Raw genomic sequence first — 21713 nt, 5'->3', positions numbered from 1 at the left:
AATATTGACTTGTGATATTCCCTTTTCTCCTAATCTTGTTGCCTGTTTTTCAATTTAAGCTCCATGCACATACATTAATATATAGCTCGACTTTTTGAAACATACCAGTTATTTGATTTAGGTTTTGCTGCCTTATCAGTAGGACTTCATCTTGTATCACTTTTCTAATGAGAAGGAACCAGTAGTATCTTATTTTGGAACCAGGTGCAAGATTTCTGTTCCATTCACTTAAATTTAATCCTTATATTTTAAGAAGACAACTGAGCTGCCTAACAGTAAGGCTCTTCAAACAGACTCTGTTTTGCATTAGTTCTCTAAAGAAATAGCAGGAAATACACTTGCTGTGAAACAGTATTCTTGGTTATTTGCATAGCTCTATCAATGCATTGGGCATTTTCCTTGAAAATCAATAATTCTGAGGTTTGTTTTTTTCCTCTTCATCTGAAATAGTCACAACACTTGGTAAACATAATTTGGTTTTTTGCAAATTTTTGGGACAGATTGTGTTGCCCTAATGAATAGGCTTTTACTTGATGCTTAAATGTCTTATTTGGTTATGAAGGACTTGATATATGGGCTCATTTTAAAGAATTCTTAGTGCTAAGACACCTGAATTAAATATTTGAGATGTTATTTTTATGTGGAGAACACTGTTTATAAGTGCTTAATATACAGTGAATAAAAAGGAAAAGCTTCCTATGCTTACAAGAAGGAAATGGCTTTAACAGAAAAAGGTACTAATGCTGTTGGGGACCTATTTCTTTCTTCTTTTCAGGAAACTGGGTTCTAATGAATTTTCACCCTTTGTGATTGCAAGGTAGCAAGAAAGGTAAACATTTCTTGTTAGACATTCATGTAGTGGTGGTGTTGTTGGTTTTTTTGATGATCTGATTGCATCAATTCCTTTCCTCCCCGAAGAAGAGTTATTACAGGTGCAAAGCACAATTATGCTTTCTTTTAGTTTTCCCTGCTAGAAACTGTGCGTGTGCTCCTGCATTAGAGGGCATCTTTCCTTGAATCCATGGACCTCTCACATTGTGTATGCTTCCACCACCTTTACTGGGGTTTCTCTTGCCATTCACTGTGGTGTCACTGCCACTACTAGGCAGCAAAGGCATCAGTATCATTGTTATCAAGTAGAACAGCAGAGACCAAAAGAATGTGGCAGTAGCCACAGAGGAAGAAGGTGGTTGCTCTAAAAGCTTTTTCTAAAGATTGCTTTATATTCCAAAGCAATTTACACTTGACCCAGAACAGTAGTTTTCACTAAGTTTTCTTTTTTTACAGTAATTGCAGTTTGTAGTGATTTGAGCAGCTACTATTGGAATAGTTTTAGGAAAACACATTATGCTAATACTGATTTAGATATTATACTAAATAATTATCTCAAACTTTTAAATTTTTCACTTGCTTTGTCTGCATCACTCAGATTCCGCTGGCTGATTACTTTATGAACCAAACATATGGATTTCAATAGTACACCGAATTTCACCTGGTTTTGTGCTTCTGGGATGTCCGTATCTGTATTTTCAAACTTAATTTTTTGTAGACAGTATTGTAGAAGGTAAAACTATTCTGTATATGCCATGAACTTCCTGGTTTTATAAATGCTGATGTGTTTTAATGGGCTTTTATCATTAATACTGAGTCTTCTGGATTTCTGGCACCCTTCTTTCTCTTTGCCTCCCCCCACATGCTACCCCCCCCCTTTGGTTGCTCAGGTTACGTTCATATCAGGTTTCCTGCATTACTATTTTAACCTTAGACAGCTGCATGAATTATTAATTACTGTTCACTTCCAATACTGATTTTTTTCAAGATTGAATTAGCGTTAAGATGCTTTATATTATGAATGTGTATGCTTCTTTTTTCCATGTAACTTAAGTGTTAGACTATGTTTTGGCAACCATATCTCCTTACTTAGTATTTTTTTAAAGTATTTTTAAAAGCATTTTGTTCTGGAAACTTGTAACAGAAGTACTGTCATTTTATCAAACGGCAGTTCTGGTATGGAAACCAGAAATCTGTCCTCTTGTGGGTAAATCTGTGTCATGTACTCAGTCATGGTATCTTATTTGAATGGGAATTAGAGGATATTACTTAATTCTCTTTCTGCCTCTCTCACTGATTTATTTTTACTAATTTTTTTTTTAGGACAGTTTATGGACTGATAACTAGCAGAGCTTCATTTAGTATCTAACAAGAAAAGTAGTTCATTTCAAAATGTGGAAGCTTAAAATTGGCTATGAGGCAAGGCTTCTTAAATTTATAATAATATGTTTGCTGTTTTAAAAGAAAAGTCCACTGCTCACCAAAATGATAAAGTAGCTAATGAGTTGTACTTTGTTTACTTTGTGCAGCTGCAGAAATCAACTTTGATCATGGGACTGTGGTTACATCAGTACAATGCTACTCAACATATAAGAAACGAAAAGCACTTTTTAAAGTATTTTCATTGTAACTAAAGATTTCATAGTCTAAACTAAATAAAACATAACTGTATTTAAATTATTCTATTTAATATAATGCTTTTAAAAAAGAAAACTATAGATATCTAATACCGTAGCCCTTCTTTAAAATTTAATTTTAATGCACCTAATTTTATATCTTCTCAGAAATATATTAGGTTAGTCATATATAAGTTGTTTTTTAAATCTAAAGATATAATAAGTTAAAGAATACCCTGAATACCCTGGAGTATGGGGAATTAAACATTTAAGTGTACATACTAAATGTTTAAATCCTAAGGTGTGTTACTTATTTTTGCATTACTACTGAGCCTGTGTATTACTGCACATAAACAGATGTTTCCCTTTATTTTGTCCCGAGTCCTCTGGTTGTTTCATTGATAGTCAGATGCTGCAATATCTGTTTGGGTTTTTTTTTTGGTGTGTTTTGTTTTATTGTTTGGTGGTGGTTTGTTTGGTGTGGGGTTTTTTCTTTGCTTGTTTTTCTTCCCTGATTGTAGTCTTGTCTTTCACTTGAGTATTCACTGATTCTTTACCTAAATTGTTCACAACTTACTTTCATCCTTTCTTCCTCCCTTAATTTTACCCGTTCCTGTCCATTCTCTCTAAAGTTTTTTTTTTTTTTCTTCTCTCCCTTGTTAGTTTTCTAGTCTGGCATTAACCGAGTACTATGGTGAGAAATTCACTACATATAGAGAGATGAGTTGTCGAGAGGTTCCACATGACAGGATGCAAACGTGCCATTGAAGGCAGTCAGTATTTTCCATGTCCATGTTATGGACTTCTAGCAACCATATATTTACTTTCTATGTGGTTGGCACAAAAGTAATTGTGGTTTCAGACTGTGAATTTTAAATCATTATAACTTATAACTAGGCTCAAGCACATCTTTATTAATCAAAATAGGAACCATTGCAATCAACACAGTTTTGCCAACGAGAAATAAGTTTGTTTATTCCTGTAGTGTAAAAATCCATGCTTCAGAATTCAACAAACTCTTGGAAAGCATTTTCTGCATCCTGGTGGTTGTGGAAGTGTTTTCCCTGCAAAATAAGGGAAGATGATGCTTCAAAACATCGATTTTTTTTTTTTTTTTTTTTTTTTTTTAATTTAATTTTATTTTATTTTGTTTTATTTTCAGTCAGCTCATGAGTCACCCACTTAGTGTTCTTTTTCACCTTTCCAATTTGCTTCCAATGCCAAATGACTGTAGAATGGTCCAGGTTGAGTTCTTTGGCAACTTCTCCTGTAGTTGTAAGAGGATCAGCTTTGATGATTGCTCTTAATTGGTCGTTGTCGACTTTCGATTTTTGGCCACTATGCTCCTCATCTTTAAGGCTCTCGTCTCCTTTGCAAAACTTCTTGAACCACCACTGCACTGTATGTTCATTAGCAGTTCCTAAACCAAATGCGTTGTTGATGTTGTGAGCTGTCTCCGCTGCTTTATGACCCATTTTGAACTCGAATAATAAAATTGCTCAAATTTGATTTTTGGCTAACGTCATTTCCATAGTCTAAAATGGCAAGTAGTAAGTCAGTAGCAAAAAAACATAAAGCGAGAAAAGCACATTAAAATTATGTATAACATAATCACATTTAAGAATGTATTTCAATATCAAATGGCAAATTTCAACAATGCAAAAACCGCAATTCCTTTTGCACCAACCTAATACTTAATCAAAACTAAAACAACAGAAAAAACCCCAAGAAAAACCCAAACCACAACACTTTTTGATAGTAATTTTCTTTGGAGTTTATTTTGCAGTAAAGGAGAATATATATAATTGACAAAAAAAAAAAAAGGGAAGAAGATAACACAGAAATAGCACTTTAAATGTATAGTTATTATCCATAGCATAAACTTTTAGAAGATTACTTTCCTTACTATCTTGGTTTAACTTTTTTATTGTGTGTTATGATGATAGCTTTTCTTATATTATTCTCAGTATATGCTACCCTTTCACTGTTTTCATTTCACTAAGGGAATCTTTGTATCACTTCCTTTGTGCACTGTAGTTTCTTCCTCCCTGGAATGTCTTGCACTATCCGTTGTTTCTTATAAAGCAGCAAGAGTCTAAATACATAAATACTGAATGTGCAAGACCTCCTTTGTATATATGCAAATTTGGTTTCTACTTCTCTGTTTGAACTGCTACACTGTGATGCATTGTTTAAAAGCTTTCCAATGTAGCAGTTCTTTGATTTCCTTAATTCAACTAATATTAACTAACAGTTTCATTTTTTTCCGTCCAGAGGTAGAAATGCTGTACTACTGGTAAAAGCTACTGTACAGAACTGATGATGTAAAATTTTCTAAGTATTGATAAATGGTTGATTGTGAGCTGCTACGATGTATTACTTTTAATTACTTTGTTACAGTTGCTGAATGAGAAAACAAAACCAGAGCACAACAAAGCATGTCTGTCAGTCAAGCCATTAATTGTTGCATGCTGTTCTGATGTTTTGTATGAAAGAACATATCTTGTATTGAGCTGTCAGTTTTTTTCACAGTATCACAGTATGTTTGGGATTGGAAGGGACCTCAAAAGATCATCTAGTCCAATCCCCCTGCTGGAGCAGGAACGCCTAGGTGAGGTTACACAGGAATGTGTCCAGGCGGGCTTTGAATGTCTCCAGAGTAGGAGACTCCACAACCTCCCTGGGCAGCCTGTTCCAGTGCTCTGTTACCCTCACTGAGAAGAAGTTCTTTCTCAAATTTAAGTGGAACCTCTTGTGTTCCAGCTTGATCCCATTACTCCTTGTCCTATCATTGGTTGCCACTGAGAAGAGCCTGACTCCATTCTCATGGCACTCACCCTTTATATATTTATAAACATTAATAAGGTCACCCCTCAGTCTCCTCTTCTCCAAACTAAAGAGACCCAGCTCCCTCAGCCTTTCTTCATAAGGGAGATGCTCCACTCCCTTAATCATCTTTGTTGCCCTACGCTGGACCCTCTCCAGCAGTTCCCTGTCCTTCTGGAACTGAGGGGCCCAGAACTGGACACAATATTCCAGATGGGGTCTCACCAGGGCAGAGTAGAGGGGAAGGAGGACCTCTCTTGATCTACTGACCACCCCTCCTGTAATACACCCGAGGATGCCATTGGCCTTCGTGGCCACAAGGGCACAGTGCTGGCTCATGGTCATCCTGTTGTCCACCAGGACCCCCAGGTCCCTTTCCCCTACACTGCTCTCTAATATGTAATTTCCCAACCTATACTGGAACCTGGGGTTGTTCCTGCCCAGATGCAGGACTCTACACTTTCCCTTGTTATATTTCATCAGGTTATTCTCCGCCCAACTCTCCAGCCTGTCCAGGTCTCTGGATGGCAGCACAGCCTTCTGGTGTGTCAGCCACTCCTCCCAGCTTAGTGTCATCAGCAAACTTGCTGATAGTACACTCAATTCCCTCGTCTAAATCATTAATGAATATACTGAATAATATTGGCCCCAGTACTGACCCCTGAGGCACTCCACTAGATACTGGCCTCCAACTGGACTCCGCACCATTGACCACCACTCTCTGGCTTCTCTCTTTAAGCCATTTTGCAACCCACCTCACTACTCTATTGTCTAGACCACACCTCCTCAATTTAGCTGTGAGGATGCTGTGGGAGACTGTGTCAAAGGCTTTACTGAAGTCAAGGTAGACCACATCCACCGCTCTGCCACCATCCATCCACCTTGTTACATTCTCATAAAAGGCTATGAGGTTGGTCAAGCATGACTTACCCTTGGTAAAACCATGCTGACTACCCCTAATGACCCTCTTATCCTTGATATGCCTTGAGATGACACCAAGGATAAGCTGTTCCATTACTTTCCCAGGGACAGAGGTGAGGCTGACCGGTCTATAATTACCCGGGTCCTCCTTCTTGCCCTTTTTGAAGACTGGAGTGACATTTGCTTTCCTCCAATCCTCGGGCACTTCTCCCGTTTCCCAAGACTTGGCAAAGATGGTGGAGAGCGGTTCAGCAGTGACTTCATCCAGCTCCCTCAGGACCCGCGGATGCATCCCATCTGGACCCATGGATTTATGTATGTCCAGACTATTTAATTGCTCCCTAACCCAGTCCTCATCGACTAAAGCAAACTCCTCCATTGACCTGTCTTCATCCGGGGTCTCAGGGGTACAGGGTTCCCCAGGACAGCCTCCAGCAGAGTAGACAGGGACAAAGAAGGCATTCAGCAATTCTGCCTTCTCTGTGTCTTCTGCCACCAGGGCACCCACCTCATTCATCAGTGGGCCTACATTGCCTCTGGTATTAGTTTTATCTGCTATGTATTTGAAAAAGTTCTTTTTGCTGTCCTTGACCCCTCTTGCCAGCTGTAATTCTAAGGAGGCCTTGGCTATCCTAGCTGCCTTCCTACATCCTCTAACAGCAGCCTTATGTTCCTCCCAAGGGGTCAGCTCCTGCTTCCATGACCTGTAAACTCTCCTCTTCTGCTTGAGCATACCCAACAGATCCCTATTTAACCACACTAACTGCTTGATATTTTGAATTCCCTAAATGAGTGAGTTTAGTAATCATAGAATAATTTTGGTTGGAAGAGACCCTCAAGATTGAGTCCAACCATAACCTAACTCTAGGACTAAACCATGTCTCTAAGAACCTCATCTATGGTGACTCCACCTCTTCCCTGGGCAGCCTGTTCCACTGCTTTATAACCCTCTTTGTGAATAATTTTTTCCTAATATCCTATCTGAACCTTCCCTGGTGCAACTTGAGGCCATTTCCTCTTGTCCTATCACTTGCTACTTGGGAGAAGAGACCAACACTCTCCATGCTCCAACTTCCTTTCAGGTCATTGTAGACAGCAATGAGGTCTCCCCTCAGCCTCCTTTTCTCCAGGCTGAACAGCCCCAGCTCCCTCAGCTGCTCCTCATCAGAGTTGTGCTCCAGGCCCCTCACCATCTTTATCACCTCCTCTGAACTCTCTCTAGTACTTCGATGTCTTTCTTATGATGAGGGGCCCAAAACTGAACACAGGATTCAAGGTGGGGCCTCACCAGTGCCAAGTACAGTGGAACAATTACTTCTTTAGTCCTGCTGGCCACACTATTCCTGATACAAGCCCAGGATGCTGTTGGCCTTTTTGGCCACCTGGGCACACTGCTGGCTCATATTCAGCTGGCTGTTGATCAACACCCCCAGATCCTTTTCTGCATTTTCCTAAGTGACATCAAATTCTAGTTTCACTGGACCTCAGTATCTGGTTCCGGAATTGAATCCCACCTTGTTTGCCGGTTGTATAACAGATGCGGTTTTGCTCTCAACATAACAGGTGTTTGGACCCAAATTTCCCATGTGGTTTCTTCATGTTGTGTTTGTCATATAAACTAATCCCATCACTTAATCCCCTCAGTCTCTCTGCATCTTTTGTTTACTCTCATCTGTTCACCCATATTGTCATACTTTCGAAAACTTCCTGGTGTAAGAGGCAGGCTTCTTGAATCGCAGTTCTTAGTTCCCAGCTGGTGCAGGCAACCACTTCCTATCCCTTCAGTAACATCTGTATGATCCATCTTTAAAGTAATGTTGTCTCTCTATGCTACTACTGCTAATGGAAGGCTGTTCCAGAGAGTGTCATCTCTGATGGTTAGAAGCTCCATTCTCATTTCTTCTTGCTTTCATTCATGGCCCCCATTTATTGTGGTGATACTGTTGCTCTGTAGCATTCTTCCTTTGTAACCTTCTTTGACTGCCTTTAGAGAGACCATCACTTTCCCTCGTGACCTTTGTTTTGTTAGCTAAACAAACCAACTCCCTCTATCTTCCTCTTAGAAAGCTTTATTTTCCCCTGACCATTCTAGCTTTCTGCACTTGCTCCACTCTCAGATCTGGATCTTGCCAGTTCATGTTTCTTATCATGTATCTGTGGAGGTTTCTAATTCAAGTATCTAGTTTTGGAGGAGTTTTTCCCATTGAATATCTGTATGATTCAATTATTGTGGCATTAATACCAGGAAAGAACTTGTATTAGTAGTGACTGCCTCTGATGTTTACAGCTTTTCCAGGCGATCAGGAAGGGAAAGTGAACATATTTCTTACCCCCTTACATACAGGATTTCCAATAGTACTGGCTAGTGATGTGGTCTTAGTCAGCTCAGTCAGGAGAGGAGAGATCATCAGATATGACCTTTTTCTTGTATATACAACTTCTGTGTGAAAGATGTTCTTTAACTACTTACCTTTCAATGAAAACTTAAATTCTAAAAGTGTTGTTAGCTCTTCTGGGTTTTTTGTTGCAGATTCATTGTGGGAAAAGTTAGGTGTTTGTTTGGTTTATTGTGGGTTTTTTTGTCCCTTTAAGAGTTGTTTATTTATGGAACTAAGAAATCACTGAAATTCGGTGTATATTGGTATTTGTTTCAGGGAAAGAAATTTCAGTATCAAGTAGCATTTGAAACTGCTCTGGGTGTTTGAAGGCTGTTTTATCCTGGATTAAGAACACCCCAAACACAGCAACCCACACAGCATATCTATCTGCACCTGTAATGTGCTATATTTTTAATAAACACATGAAATTGAGTGGTGAGAATGAGCCTGTAGCAGGTGCAGCAAAAGGAGTCAACTCATTGCCAGTTCTGTTTAACCTCAGTGTTGGGTGGGTTTTTTTTGTGTGTTGGTTGTGTTGTCTCCCCCTCCAAAGAATTAACTTGTGTGTGGATAGAGAAACTTTGAAAAATTAACTTCAGTGGTTTGTGAAAACTTTGAGCAGGAAAAAGACTTATAATATTAATTTTCCTTGTCTTGGAATCTGTACATATGTATTAGCAGTGGTGTCCTTCTTATATAATGTCATTGGAGTGGCGTAAGAAAGAATGAGATAAAAATTATTAAGGAAATTGCAGTGATCTTTTGCTTTATATGTATTGTATATGTAATTTGCAAAAATGTTGGCTTGTAAAGTAAGGGTAAGCAAACAATTATTTCAGAACCTTCAGTAAACATAATTTCTGACAGAAGTCATCTTTTTAGTATTTCATGAACTGTTAACACAGGAACCTGTCTATAATAGGTAAATATATGCATATATCAAGTTATTTTCCTGTAATTTATTTTGTTTGTATTCAGAAAATATCATGCTCAATTTTTGTCATTTCATTAGTATAACAATAGTGGATTGTAATTTGTGGTCTTTGTAAATTGTTGTTTTGGAACTGCAGTTGAAATAATTGTAAGGATCTTTTGGGGGGCAGGTTCGGTGTTGTGGGTTTTTTTAATAGTGTGGACTTCCTTACAATTGGGATCTTTATAGTTAGTGTAAACTGGATGAACAAATTCCTTTTCAGTAGTTGAATATAAACTGTGCTGTTTTACAGGAAATAAACAAGCTAGTTCAGTGGTTACTAAACCTTTTATTTCTGTGAAGTGGGTGAAACAGTTCCTGGCGGTGGTTTGACAAGAAAGTGTTTAATATTAAATAGATACTTTCAGATCAATTTTGAAATAGCTACTACTTTTAAAATATACTATGATTTTGTATTTGTTGCTTTGTTTACTACTTGAATTTTGCATCTGTAAATTATTCCTTTTGTTTTTGCTAGCTTCTTATATGAAAAATATCTCCTCCAAAACTGGGAAGTGAATATAGCGGCTAATTGCTTAAACTGGTTGTGGATTAAGTGCTGTCCACTGCAGTATGAACAAACAAAAGTTTTGTTACCAATTTTTGAGTTGGTACTGTTATAACCTGAGCAATTTGTCTTTTCATTGCCTTATCTTGCATCTTTTTTGGTGAAGGACTCTTCTTCTGAGACCAAAATCTTGTCTTGTGATTGCTTAATGCAATTTGGTATTTGAGTTCTATATTATTCCACTAATTTTTGACAAAATTTACTTCTTAGTATGCAGCTGAGTTTATGGTCTGTGTACTTATGTTATTGAATTTAAAAGTCTTTTAAGTAATCTGAGAATTTTAACTTGGTTTTCTGCTTGTGTGGTTGTTTGTGGGTTTTCATTTATATATATATATATTTTTTTTTTTTTTCTTTTTTAGTGCTTGGGAGATGGGAAGTAATGATAGCTGGCACCTGAACTAAAATATCTGTGTAGGAAGTACCATCCCAGAACTTCAGGATGAATGGGGATATGCCTCATGTTCCTATCACTACTCTTGCAGGGATTGCTAGTCTTACGGACCGTAAGTATTCTTTTTTTGTCTCTTTGCTGTGTTCCTTTCTGCCTCTTCAGTAAATACCTGCATTTTCAAAATACTAAAAATAGATTTATTTTTAAAGTTGTTAAAATTAAATCTGTTCAAAATCAGATTTGATATTAAAAAGGTGATTTTTGTCATTGCTCAAATTTAAAAAATATATTCAAACAAAATATGCTAATTTAAACATGAAATGAAATGTAGGTTAAAAAGCCCCCTTAAGTAAACCAGAAACATAAAATATAGGAGTTTGTTTGAAATATCATTGAGTAACATATCTGCATACCTCACAAATAAAGAAAAACATACAAATGATAAAATAGTTCTCTAAAACATACATCTCATCTTCACTGAAGAGAGAGAAGATTAGACTCATGTTCAGCTAGAGAGAGTTGTGGAATATGCTGAATATACTTGAAACCTAGTTCCTTAGTTTTGGACAAAGTACAAAAATTTGCTCTAATTACAGAATGCAAAGAATGGCTGCTAGAACAGAAATAAGCAGCTGAACCTATGATGCTTTCTTGGCTGTTCAGCCTGCAAAAGGAGCAGATGAGGTTTGTGTGCTGTCTTTAAATACGGCAGGTTCTGGGCTATGGGTAGTTTTCAAGCACTAAGTATTTTCAGGTAAGGTTCTAAAGAAGTCAAAATACTTAACAGGAAGAAGTCACTGTTCAAACTCCTGGTGCAAGAGTTTCTTGAAACACTGAACTACCTTTGGTGGGCTTAGCCCTTGTGTTAGGTGTGTTTTCTTTATCTGAGGTATTTATCTAATGTTTAGAAACTCAGGAGTAGGTGAAAGAGAAAGGCTTGTCATTGTTTCACCTTATTTCTCTCTATGTGAAAATAAGGTAATGGAATGGACAAGTCCTGTTGCCCTAAAAATATAGAGGACATGATGACTAGAGGCAATAGAGTAGGCTCAGTTAACTAGCTGAATTTATACTGTTCTAGTAAATATGTTTTGCTGATCTTGCTAGTTTTTCCAAGTTTCAAGGCACATTCAAGGTAATATAATGCAAGTAATGAAAGCTAGCTATTTTATTATATTATACATTTTAATTTGAATTGCAGTTTATTAGTTTATTTCTAAATAGGGTAATGACATTCATTGTATAGAGGAAAAAAAATACTGGAATTCTGTGATGCCTCCCCCCCCCCCCCCCCTTTTTTTTTTTTTTTAAGAATTTCAAAATATAAAAGAGCCAAAAGAGTATATTTCACAGTTGTTTATTTTCTGAAGCTATTCCTAATATAGTCAGACTGGGAACCTGAAGTCAGAGTCAGCTTGTTTTCATGGACCCATGAAAGTGACTTTTCCTATGTGGCAAGCCTTTTGGCCTCTTCTGGCTTACTCCCATCTCTATAGCCCAGCCAAATCATCTGGTCGAGGCTTCTTATTTGGTACACTTCTTTGTTATGCCTGTAGAACTAAGAATGCCCTCTGAAAGTATAGTATGCTCATTTATAATCTGATTGAAATATTGTGATAGCTGTTTTCATTAAACAAATCTTTTTACCAAGATTTGTGAATAGGTATTAGGTCGGTGCAAAAGTAATTGTGGTTTTGGACTGTGAATTTTAAATCATTATAACTAGACTCAAACACATATTTATTAATCCAAAATAGGAACGAATACAATCAACACATTTTTGCCAATGAGAAATAAGTTTGCTTATTCCTGTAGCGTAAAAATCTGTGCTTGGGGATTCAGCGAACTCTTGGAAAGCATTTTCTGCAACCTGCTGGTTGTGGAAGCATTTTCCCTGCAAAAAGTTGTCGAGATGCTTGAAGAAGTGGCAGTTGGTTGGTGAGAGGTCAGTTGAATATGGCGTTTGATGATGTTGCAAGTTGTCTCCACTGCTTTATGATCCATTTTGAACTCTAATAAGAAAATCGCTTGATTTGCTTTTTTTCTAACATCATTTCCATATAACATAAACAGCAAGTAATAAGTCAGTAGCAAAAACCATAAAGCAAGAAAAGCACATTTAAATTATGTATAACATAACCACATTTATTTGAGAAGGTATTCCCATATCAAACGGCAAATTTCAACAATGCAAAAACTGCAATTCCTTTTGCACCAGACTGAAATATTGACTGAATTAACATTTTAGTGATCTTTCCAAACAACGATACTAGCCATTTATTGAGAAGATTACTTACATAAAAATGAATACAATAGGAGAAGAATCAATTGAGAATTTAATTAGTGGCTTAAATTGGTTGTTGGGTTGTTTAGTTTTGGTTGCGTTACAGTATTACATGCAGCTACAAGGATTTTGCATTTCCTTCCTTTTATCCATGCCTTCAGCTCCAAGAAAAAACTGCTGTAACATTAAGTAACTTAGTATTCTGGAATTTTTAAAAGTATGTTTTTATTCATAAAACTTCCCTTAATTAAATATTTGCAATAATATAATAATATAACTTATGGACTTGACTGCATTATAGTATTAAAACTGGAGTCCAGTCTTTGTGTGTGTGTGTGTGTGTGTGTGTGTTCATGATTTAAAAAAAAAATCCAGAAATCTTCTATATATTTCAGATGGAGTTGTCAGGTTTTCTTCCTTAATCACATGAGGGAGTAAGAAGGTGTCCATCTTTGTATGCTTGTGTTTCATGAAATGATTCTGAATTTCTTTCTGTTTTTTGATAACAGTTTTGAACCAGCTGCCTCTTCCGTCACCTTTACCTGCTACAACAACAAAAAGCCTGCTTTTCAATGGACGGATAGCTGAAGAGGTGAACTGCCTTCTGGCTTGCAGGGATGAAAATCTGGTTTCACAGCTCATCCATAGTCTCAATCAGGTGTCAACAGATCACATGTATGTATTTTGAACTTCAACTATATCAGATTACCATCCTTATTCTTTGAAATTAAAATGAACTGAATTGAGAAGAGTGTTTGTGAGAATCTGAAAGTTAGAACATACAGCTTTTTTATTAGGCTAGTTTAGCAGATTAGCGCATATATATATTTTGTGTGTGTGTGGTGGTGGTGTATGGTTTGTGTTTAGGTTTTTTTGGTGTGGTGTTTTTTGTTTGTGTTTGTTTTGTGTTTTTTTTTTTTCTTTTCCCTAGGTGTCCTTTGAATTGTCTTATGTTGACAGCCCTATCTTTTTCCTACATGTTCCAATCAGTTGTTTTGATTAAACGAAAGTAGCTTTTAAAAGTCATTAAAGCAAACAATAAGTGAAAGCACAGATGCATTTATAGAAAATCTGTTACGTTTTTGATGGTTCTAAGGGAATCCTGTGATGTCAAAGATATGCCAATTTTCCTTTTTAAAATCAAAGTTTCTCAAAATGTTGGACTGCAACCTGAATGTTATACATTCACACATAACTTATTTTCACTCCTACAGTAATACTTTCTTGATATTATGCCAAAGTGCTCTTTTTTATGGAGATCACAATACAAAAGTGGGCATAAGAAACTTTTTATAATAGTCTGAAACTGACAGGCATGTATATATAAGTGCTTATTAACAGAAAATAATTTTGAAGGCTAATAGGAATGCCTCTTCATACATTCCTTAAACAAGAGAGAAAAAAAAATAGACGCGGGGAACAGTGCTTTGCAGACTTTTTTTTTTCCTGTATATTTTAACAGGAAATTGTCTTTTGTTTTGGTTGAGTGGGGGTTGGTTGGTTTGTTTGTTTGTTTTTGTGGTGGTGTATTTTTTTTTTTTAACTTGACTCATGGTTTCTTATAATTTGAAAATGCATTTGCCTCTTAATTTGCTTACTTCCAAAATTCCAGAGAATTGAAAGATAACCTTGGCAGTGATGATCCAGAGGGAGATATACCAGTCTTGCTGCAGGCTATTCTGGCAAGGAATCCTAATGTTTTCAGGGAGAAAAGCATGCAAAACAGATATGGGGTACAAAGCGGTAAGGATTTTTGATTATTTGTTGATTGTGGTTTATGTTGTTCTGTAATTTTAGGGGACTGACACTAACCACAAATATATATGGAGCACAACTGTGATATTTATGCTTTACCTTGTATTTGATCGTGATATAAAGCTATGTCTTGCCATCTTCCAAGAGCAATTGTATTAGAATAAGCATGGAAATAAATTCTATCAGGATTTTTGGTAAAAAATAATGTTTAATTTCACTACAAAATTTAATTTTTAGGATGAGTGATTGGATTTTATTTTAAAGTACAGGGTGTTTCAGAAAGATGGACACAATTTCAAAGCAGTAGTGATTTCAAATTGGGTCCATCTTTTTGAAACACCCTGTAATTTTATTTGAATCTCTTCATGGCTAGGTTCATATATTTATCTAAGAAAATAATTGAAGTTGGGAAGAAACTTTACTGAAATTTGTACGATTATAGTGCATCTTTGTAGCGGTAGTTCTTAATAGTTCTGGGGTAAGGAATAAGGTTGAATGAACCATACTTAACTCCTCCCTGCCATTCCTCTTCTCAGCAATTAGCGATGCTGTTTTGACAGCTAATTCTTTTCTGAGGTTTAGTGAGATATACTCCTGGATAGCAAAGATGGAGAAGGGGAGAGACCAAGCAAAGGATTAATCAGACAGATTCTACTTGTAGATCTGGAGACTTCTTCATTTGCAGCTGAAATATTTTCTTTAAATACTAAACTATGAAATGAGTAGGAGAATTTCTAGAGTTTTCACAGTGTGAGGATAAAGCTTTGCTAGCATTGTAGAGAGATAGATAGAAGTGTTACTGGAGTCCACAGGGTATAGAAAGTGTAAGGCATTTTTAAAGGGGAAAAATAAGAAAATGAGATTATTTAGACTGTTCACTTAGGCTAGTGAGTAAAAGGCCATACAATATTTGAAAAGAACTTGCTAAGGACAGAACACGTAATATTCCTTGAAAGAATCCAGATATTTTCTGGAATGAAAATGTGAAAGGCAGTGCTAAATATTTAGTAGCTCATTGATACATATATAATTAAATTTAAGCTCTGAAAACAGTCTCCAGATTGTGGGTTTGGTGGTAGCTGTGGCAGAGTATGATTTTTTTTTTTTCCAGCTGTGGGAAGAGTTGTGACTGTCCTGCCAGTTTTTGCAGAGTGGTTCCACAAAGAATATACATTTGAATCAGAGTTTTCCACCAGTTCTGTAGAGTAAAATTATTTTTGCCAGTGCAAAAGGGAGACATTGGTTTTGAAATTATTTGTTCCAGCAGAGGCTTTTGAAAGACAGAAGATAAAGCAAGTTAATTTCTTTCTAATTTTTGCTAATTCTGTGCATCAGAGGGGGAAACACTTTTGCAGCTCAATTCAATAGGTTAAGAATAATCCTTAATTAAATAAAAGCACCTTTATCTTTAGTAAATGTGCTTGGGCCTATGTTTGAAGGAAGGTCTTAGTACAGAATTAAAAAGAATTCAGCATGAAACGTAAAAGAATAGTTGATGTTATTTTAATAAAGTGATTTCGGAGAAACAGAAGAGATCAGACTTTAAAACTTCCTTTGATATTTTATTTTACACAATTCTGAATACTTCTACCAGTGCAAACATTGCAATATAAGTGTGAAATCAGAAAAAGTGAAAGAAAGGGGGAAGAGGGGAAAAACATAGCTGTAGACCAAGTATTTTGAGAGGAACACAGCCCTGGAATCAATATTTGGAAAAGCTAGGCAAAGTGTGACTTTTTCTGTGAAAAAGGCCACACTCTTACCTGGAAATAGGGGGATCTTTAAGCTAGATGCTGGCAAATCATGCTAGTCTTAATTAGCTGTTAATACATCCCATTCAGATCTCCAAGACCAAAGGAGGATACACTGATGTGTTCCGGCAGCAAGGGTTAGGTTTTCTTCTACTTTCTGAACATATTTTGTAATCTCAGTAGAGTCTAGATTTGTAGGATGGTTGGGGGTTTGGTAGGGATCTTACATAATGCATTTTGCCAGCTAGAAATTTAGGCTCTTTTCTAGTATTTGAAATTAATCTCTTTTGCTTTCCTTACTGTTTTCCTTCTGAATATTGTCCTTCTGTTAAGTCCAACATACAGTGAAGTCAGTATTGGGTACTGTGATCCAGTATTTGTAATGCCCAGAACCGTGAAGGAACAAAGGTAGCAGAACCCCCCCCCCCCCCCCCGTCTTTTTCTTTTTTTTTTAAGTTAGCTAGATTGCAAGATTGCATCCCCCATGTCACCCCTCCCCCCAACAGAGACAGAGAAGTGAGAACAGTTTGTCACATAATAAGGGTTTTTTAAATGGTATTAAAAATTGATTAGTTTATATATTTTCTGTCATTCTTTTAAACCAAAACCTACTGCATCTGTGGTTCAAAACATGTTTTAAATTTAGGGAGTAGAAAACAAATAGATACATTTTTAAAGTATTTTAAAAGTGCAGTCTTTGCTTGAATCATAAAGTGAAACTTCATCTGTATAGTTCATAATTATATGGGAACATTGTCAGCTTTCTGTACATGAATGTTAAGGGTTATTAGTTTGACTAACTACTACCTAGCTGTGTTGAGAGTGGCTGTGATAAGTGAGTGGGCATGCTGGGTGCTTGAATTACTATCACCGATTTCAATTACCACAATAGTCACACAAGCAAAGCTAGTTTCAGAAATCCTCCATGTCACCTCTTTTTCTCTTCCCGTCATCCCAGCAGAGATGGGATAATCTCCCAGAAATGCAGTTACTACCTCCTGGTAGGTATGAAGTGCTGCATTCCAAGTACATTAGCATATGTAAACTAGCCCAGAGCAGCCCAGGACTGGATATTTGCACTAGATATCTATCCCTGATCATCTGCAGTTATGGGGGATGGGACTCAATGACCCCAATGGCTTCTCTCAAGCTCTGTATCTTTAAATATTTTAAACTTACTTTATGCAGTCCTAATCAGGAACAGCATAATTTACAAAGACATTGAAATCTATCAATCTGAGGATCCTATTCTAGTGGACAAATAATGCTTCCCCCATCAGTTCATCAATAAGCATTGCACAACTGTAATTCAAGGATTGATAGCTTCCAAACACTGGATTGGGGGCTACTGTCAGCCTTCTATCTAACCTTTGATTTAAAATATTTGCGTTACTGATATGCTTTTACCCATGGCTGTGGATCACTTGCTGCAGCTTGCCAAGCTGTAGTATGCATGTGATTTTTTTATGCTGTTTTAGCTGCAAGACATTCAATTCTGTCATCAAAATCACCTGGTTAAGGGTCATAAGTTTTTGTGTACCTGTACCACTTTAACTTCCAGTGTCATGTGGTGGTCAGGAAATTCTTTGTACCTATATTGAAGAGAGGAAGAAAAAAGATTACTTTAAATTCTCCCTAATAAAGATGTTAGTTTCAAGTACATTGGTACTTGCAGCTTGCCATCTAGTACACCTCCTGAATTTCTAAAGCATGACTGTGGGAATCTACAGGTTGTGGGGAGTCTACAGGTGCGATATTGGTGTTTCTTTGCAGGTGGAATAGAAAGCGTTTTTGTCCTTGGTTAGAAAGGAACCACTAAGGCATTATAGGAGCAGGGAGAATATCTTGCATCGCTCAGCCCAAGACAATTGTTTGCTGTATTGTTCTGAAAATGGGAGATAAGTTTTCTGTGTTCTTCTGACTTGTGAAGTTTCCAAATCTTTTACTTATTGGCACAATGAGTACTGTACGCACACTAGTGTGGAGTATAGAGCCTCTTATAAAATGTTTCTATTTACTAGCAGGTTTTTGGCTAAGGTACAGATGAAGGAACTACCATTGATATTTATAATTGAATTAATACTGCTTTAGGGAACGCTCATTTTATGTCATGGTATAAAATGAACATCTTACACAGAATCAAGCTCTTTTAATGTTCTCTAACAGTTGTGGGTAGAAGATGCTAATGTCTGTAAAGTTTATAATCCCTTTGTATATAATAATTCCTGAAATAAGAGACTTCATTGATTAAAAAGGAAATGCATGTAAAGTAACGCTCCTATCTTCTTAATAGGGATGATGATGTCGCAGTTTAATATTTCTCAGAATTCCATGCGTAGTAGTCCTGCATCTTCCAATTATCAACAAACCACTATCTCACATAGCCCTTCCAGGTAACACTTTCTTTTAAATGGGGTGGGATGGGCAGCAAACTGCAAATTCTTTCTACAGTGACAGTCAGTTCTTGTTGCAAGTATGTGAATGGAAGATGATCAGTGTCAAGACAAATTTTGCATTTGTCTGACAGCAGGGTGAGTTTCTTCATCTGGCAAAGAAACATCTTTTTGTTAGTGAGTTAATCTTTGTATTCTGACTGTTCATGATTTCCTGCTCTCTCTACCTCCTATAATTTTGGTTAACTTTCTTTCCTGCTTAAGGAATCCCCCTGCCTCCTGCCACCCCTCCAGCTGAGACTGGTGCCAGGAGGATAGAAGAGGCTATCTGTTCTGGCATGTATAACAGTACCAATGTGACAGGAGGTGGGAAAGAAGGCTTGCAAAAACATGGAGTAATGCTGTAACAGTTAGACAAAAGGCTGCTCAGAGGAGGATAGGGCCCAGTAGTTTGGCCAGTCTTCCAGCAGCTTCCTCATCAACTTTCTGGTTCTTTTCCAAATGTTGAGTGTCAGCAAGTAGTAATCCAGGCCTTTGTTAATATAATAAAGTATTCTGGATTGGAGGAAAGAGTTCTGCATGTAGTTTCAACTCAGTTACTGGGCTTTAACAGATTTAATCTCCAGTTATTAGATATCATTATTAAAATAAACTTATTTCACTTCAAGTTAGTGTAATTGTTTTGGCAAATGAAATGCTCTGTATCTGCACAAAAACCAGTATACTTTTTTACTTATATCTAAAAGTGATATTGAAGAAGGTTTTTTGAATTATGAATATTAGTAATGTGCTAAGTTTTCTCAAAGTCCTTGCAAAATCCTTGTGTTATATACTTTGCTATTTCTTTCCATGGAAGCTTACCTTCATAGAGTTGCTATCTAGAACTGAGGGTTGTGAAAGCATGTATTATACATTCTGAAGTATTTATTTGGTTTATTTTGAAAAGCTCATATAAGAATGTTATAATGTATGTGTATTATCGTCAAAAACCTATTTTATTTTCATGGCTTCCTATCTTTAGATGAGTGTAAGATAAAGCCAGTGAAAGAATAAGTTGTATTCAGTGGACTTTGAGTCAGGTCCTATCAAACTGCCTATCACATTCCTGTATCTTGGCAATATAGTTCTGTTAGAGAAAGTTCTTTGAAATCTTACTGGAAAAATCATATTTAGAGTAGATGGCTTCTTGTTAATCCTAGCGAGCTAGTTGTTATATGATAATTAAAACTTAGCTATCACTTGGATTGAAACTTCTAGGGCTAACTTTTGGAAATTGCACATCTTGTTTTAGTAAATCTGCAGATCTTATTTTAATAAATATTTGTGTCATTGTTTCCTTTCCGTAGGTGGTGGACTTATGAATGCTTTTTATTCTGTTCTTTACTTTTACTAATGCAGTACTCAAGCTGTGGCTTTTAAGTAATAATTGAAGTTGAGAAGGTATTGAGAGCTTAAAATACTGCTTTTGAAGGGGTTTCTTGATTGCACTGGAATTTTGTTTCTTACAGAAGTTATAATGTTCCAAAGGTATAATATTCCAAAAGAAATACTAAATTTGTCTAAATATCTTTTTCCAACTTTTTAAAACTTTATTTTTAGTCGGTTTGTGCCACCACAGACAAGCGCTGGTAACAGATTTTTGACACAACAGAACAGTCCAGTGCCTAGTCCATATGCTCCTCAGAGTCCTGCAGGATACATGCCATATTCACATCCTCCAAGTTATACACCACATCCTCAGATGCAGCAAGGTAAATCTATGATAATTGTGTTATTCTCTGATCTCATGTCAACTTTACCTTCATGTGCATGTTTCACAGCTCTCTAATTTCTTTGAAGAAGTCACATGCTTAATGCAAATCTTTGAGTTGATAGGGAATTTTTTGAGTATGCTTAAGCTTTGCTTTCCTGACTGTACAGAGTGGTAGTTTATACTTTTTTTTTTTCTTTTTTTTTTTTAAAGGAAGAAGAAATAGTAAAACGTACATGTCACACTGTTCCTCCCTTAAGTACACCCATTTTGCATAGTTGTCATGTATGCATAATAGAAAAATCAAAACAACCCCCAAACTTTTATTTGTTAGCTATAGCAATTGTTTATACCAGCAAAAACCTAATTTTTGCCAGTGTAACGTAAGATTTGCTGCCAACTTATTTAACCTTACCAAATCTTTGTAGTGTAGATGACTAAGTTGGCTAGAATTATGCTCAAGGTATGCAATAACTGGCAAAGATGACCTTCAGAATGAATGTATTTCTTTGTTCTTCCCTTTTTTAAAAGAAATCTTGAACAACATGAACCCTATTAAGTATCTAGGGTTTTTGGGTTTTTTTGGGTAAGTAGAATTCTTGTTGGATTCTTTTAAACCATCTGTTCTTAAAGTTTAGCAATGTGCTTAGAAATCACATAACTGTTTTGTATGTAATGTTTTGTATCTCGTGAATACCTTGGAAGTTACTAAAGGTAGTGAATACACATTATATAGAGGAAAATAAAGTTTTCTATAACCTGTAAGAATGTGACTGTAATTAGGATAGATGTGGAGAGAAACTTGGCTATTCTGTACATGGAATTTAGGTTTTAAATCCTCTTGAAAATCGAAATCTTGGATATCTAATTTTATTCAAGATATTTGTAGCAAAAGTATTCAATCAAGAAAGTTGGATTATTGTTCAGATTTCAGACCTCTTGCATCCAACTCATTAATATCCACTATTATGGTGTCTTCTGTGAAATATTTTAGAGTTAGTAAGTGTGTGAAATTATCAGTATAGTTATTTAAATTTTTTTGTATTTCAGCTTCAGTATCCAGTCCCATTGTCACAGCTGGGATGAGGAATCTCCATGAAAATAAAGTTCCAAATCAATTGTCTGGAAATTCAGCTAATCATCATGCTGATAATTCCAGACATGGCTCAAATGAAGATTACCTACAGATGGTGCACAGGCTAAGTAGTGATGTATGTTACCTTGATCAGTTTATTATGATAAAGCACATATATACTATGATAAAGCAAGTATG

At 36.4% G+C, this 21713-nt stretch overlaps 1 protein-coding gene across 4 annotated transcripts in view; it reads left to right on the top strand.

Annotated features, from left to right (window-relative positions):
* LOC136114505 (nipped-B-like protein) overlaps positions 1–21713 on the top strand; it is a 176542-nt gene that overhangs the window by 41170 nt on the left and 113659 nt on the right. For all 4 annotated transcript variants that reach the window (XM_065859870.2, XM_065859869.2, XM_071801605.1 and 1 more), the window contains 6 exons: positions 10476–10619; positions 13301–13466; positions 14404–14534; positions 18591–18690; positions 20290–20441; positions 21491–21651. In XM_065859870.2, coding sequence (XP_065715942.1) covers positions 10556–10619; positions 13301–13466; positions 14404–14534; positions 18591–18690; positions 20290–20441; positions 21491–21651 — 774 coding nt within the window. In that variant the 5' untranslated portion in view covers positions 10476–10555. The remainder of the gene's footprint in view (positions 1–10475; positions 10620–13300; positions 13467–14403; positions 14535–18590; positions 18691–20289; positions 20442–21490; positions 21652–21713) is intronic.

The sequence above is a fragment of the Patagioenas fasciata genome, chromosome W, assembly GCF_037038585.1.
Source record: "Patagioenas fasciata isolate bPatFas1 chromosome W, bPatFas1.hap1, whole genome shotgun sequence".
Taxonomy (NCBI): Eukaryota; Metazoa; Chordata; class Aves; order Columbiformes; family Columbidae; genus Patagioenas; species Patagioenas fasciata.
The sequence above is the reverse complement of the archived record's forward strand: the minus strand, read 5'-3'. Positions and strand labels throughout refer to the sequence as shown.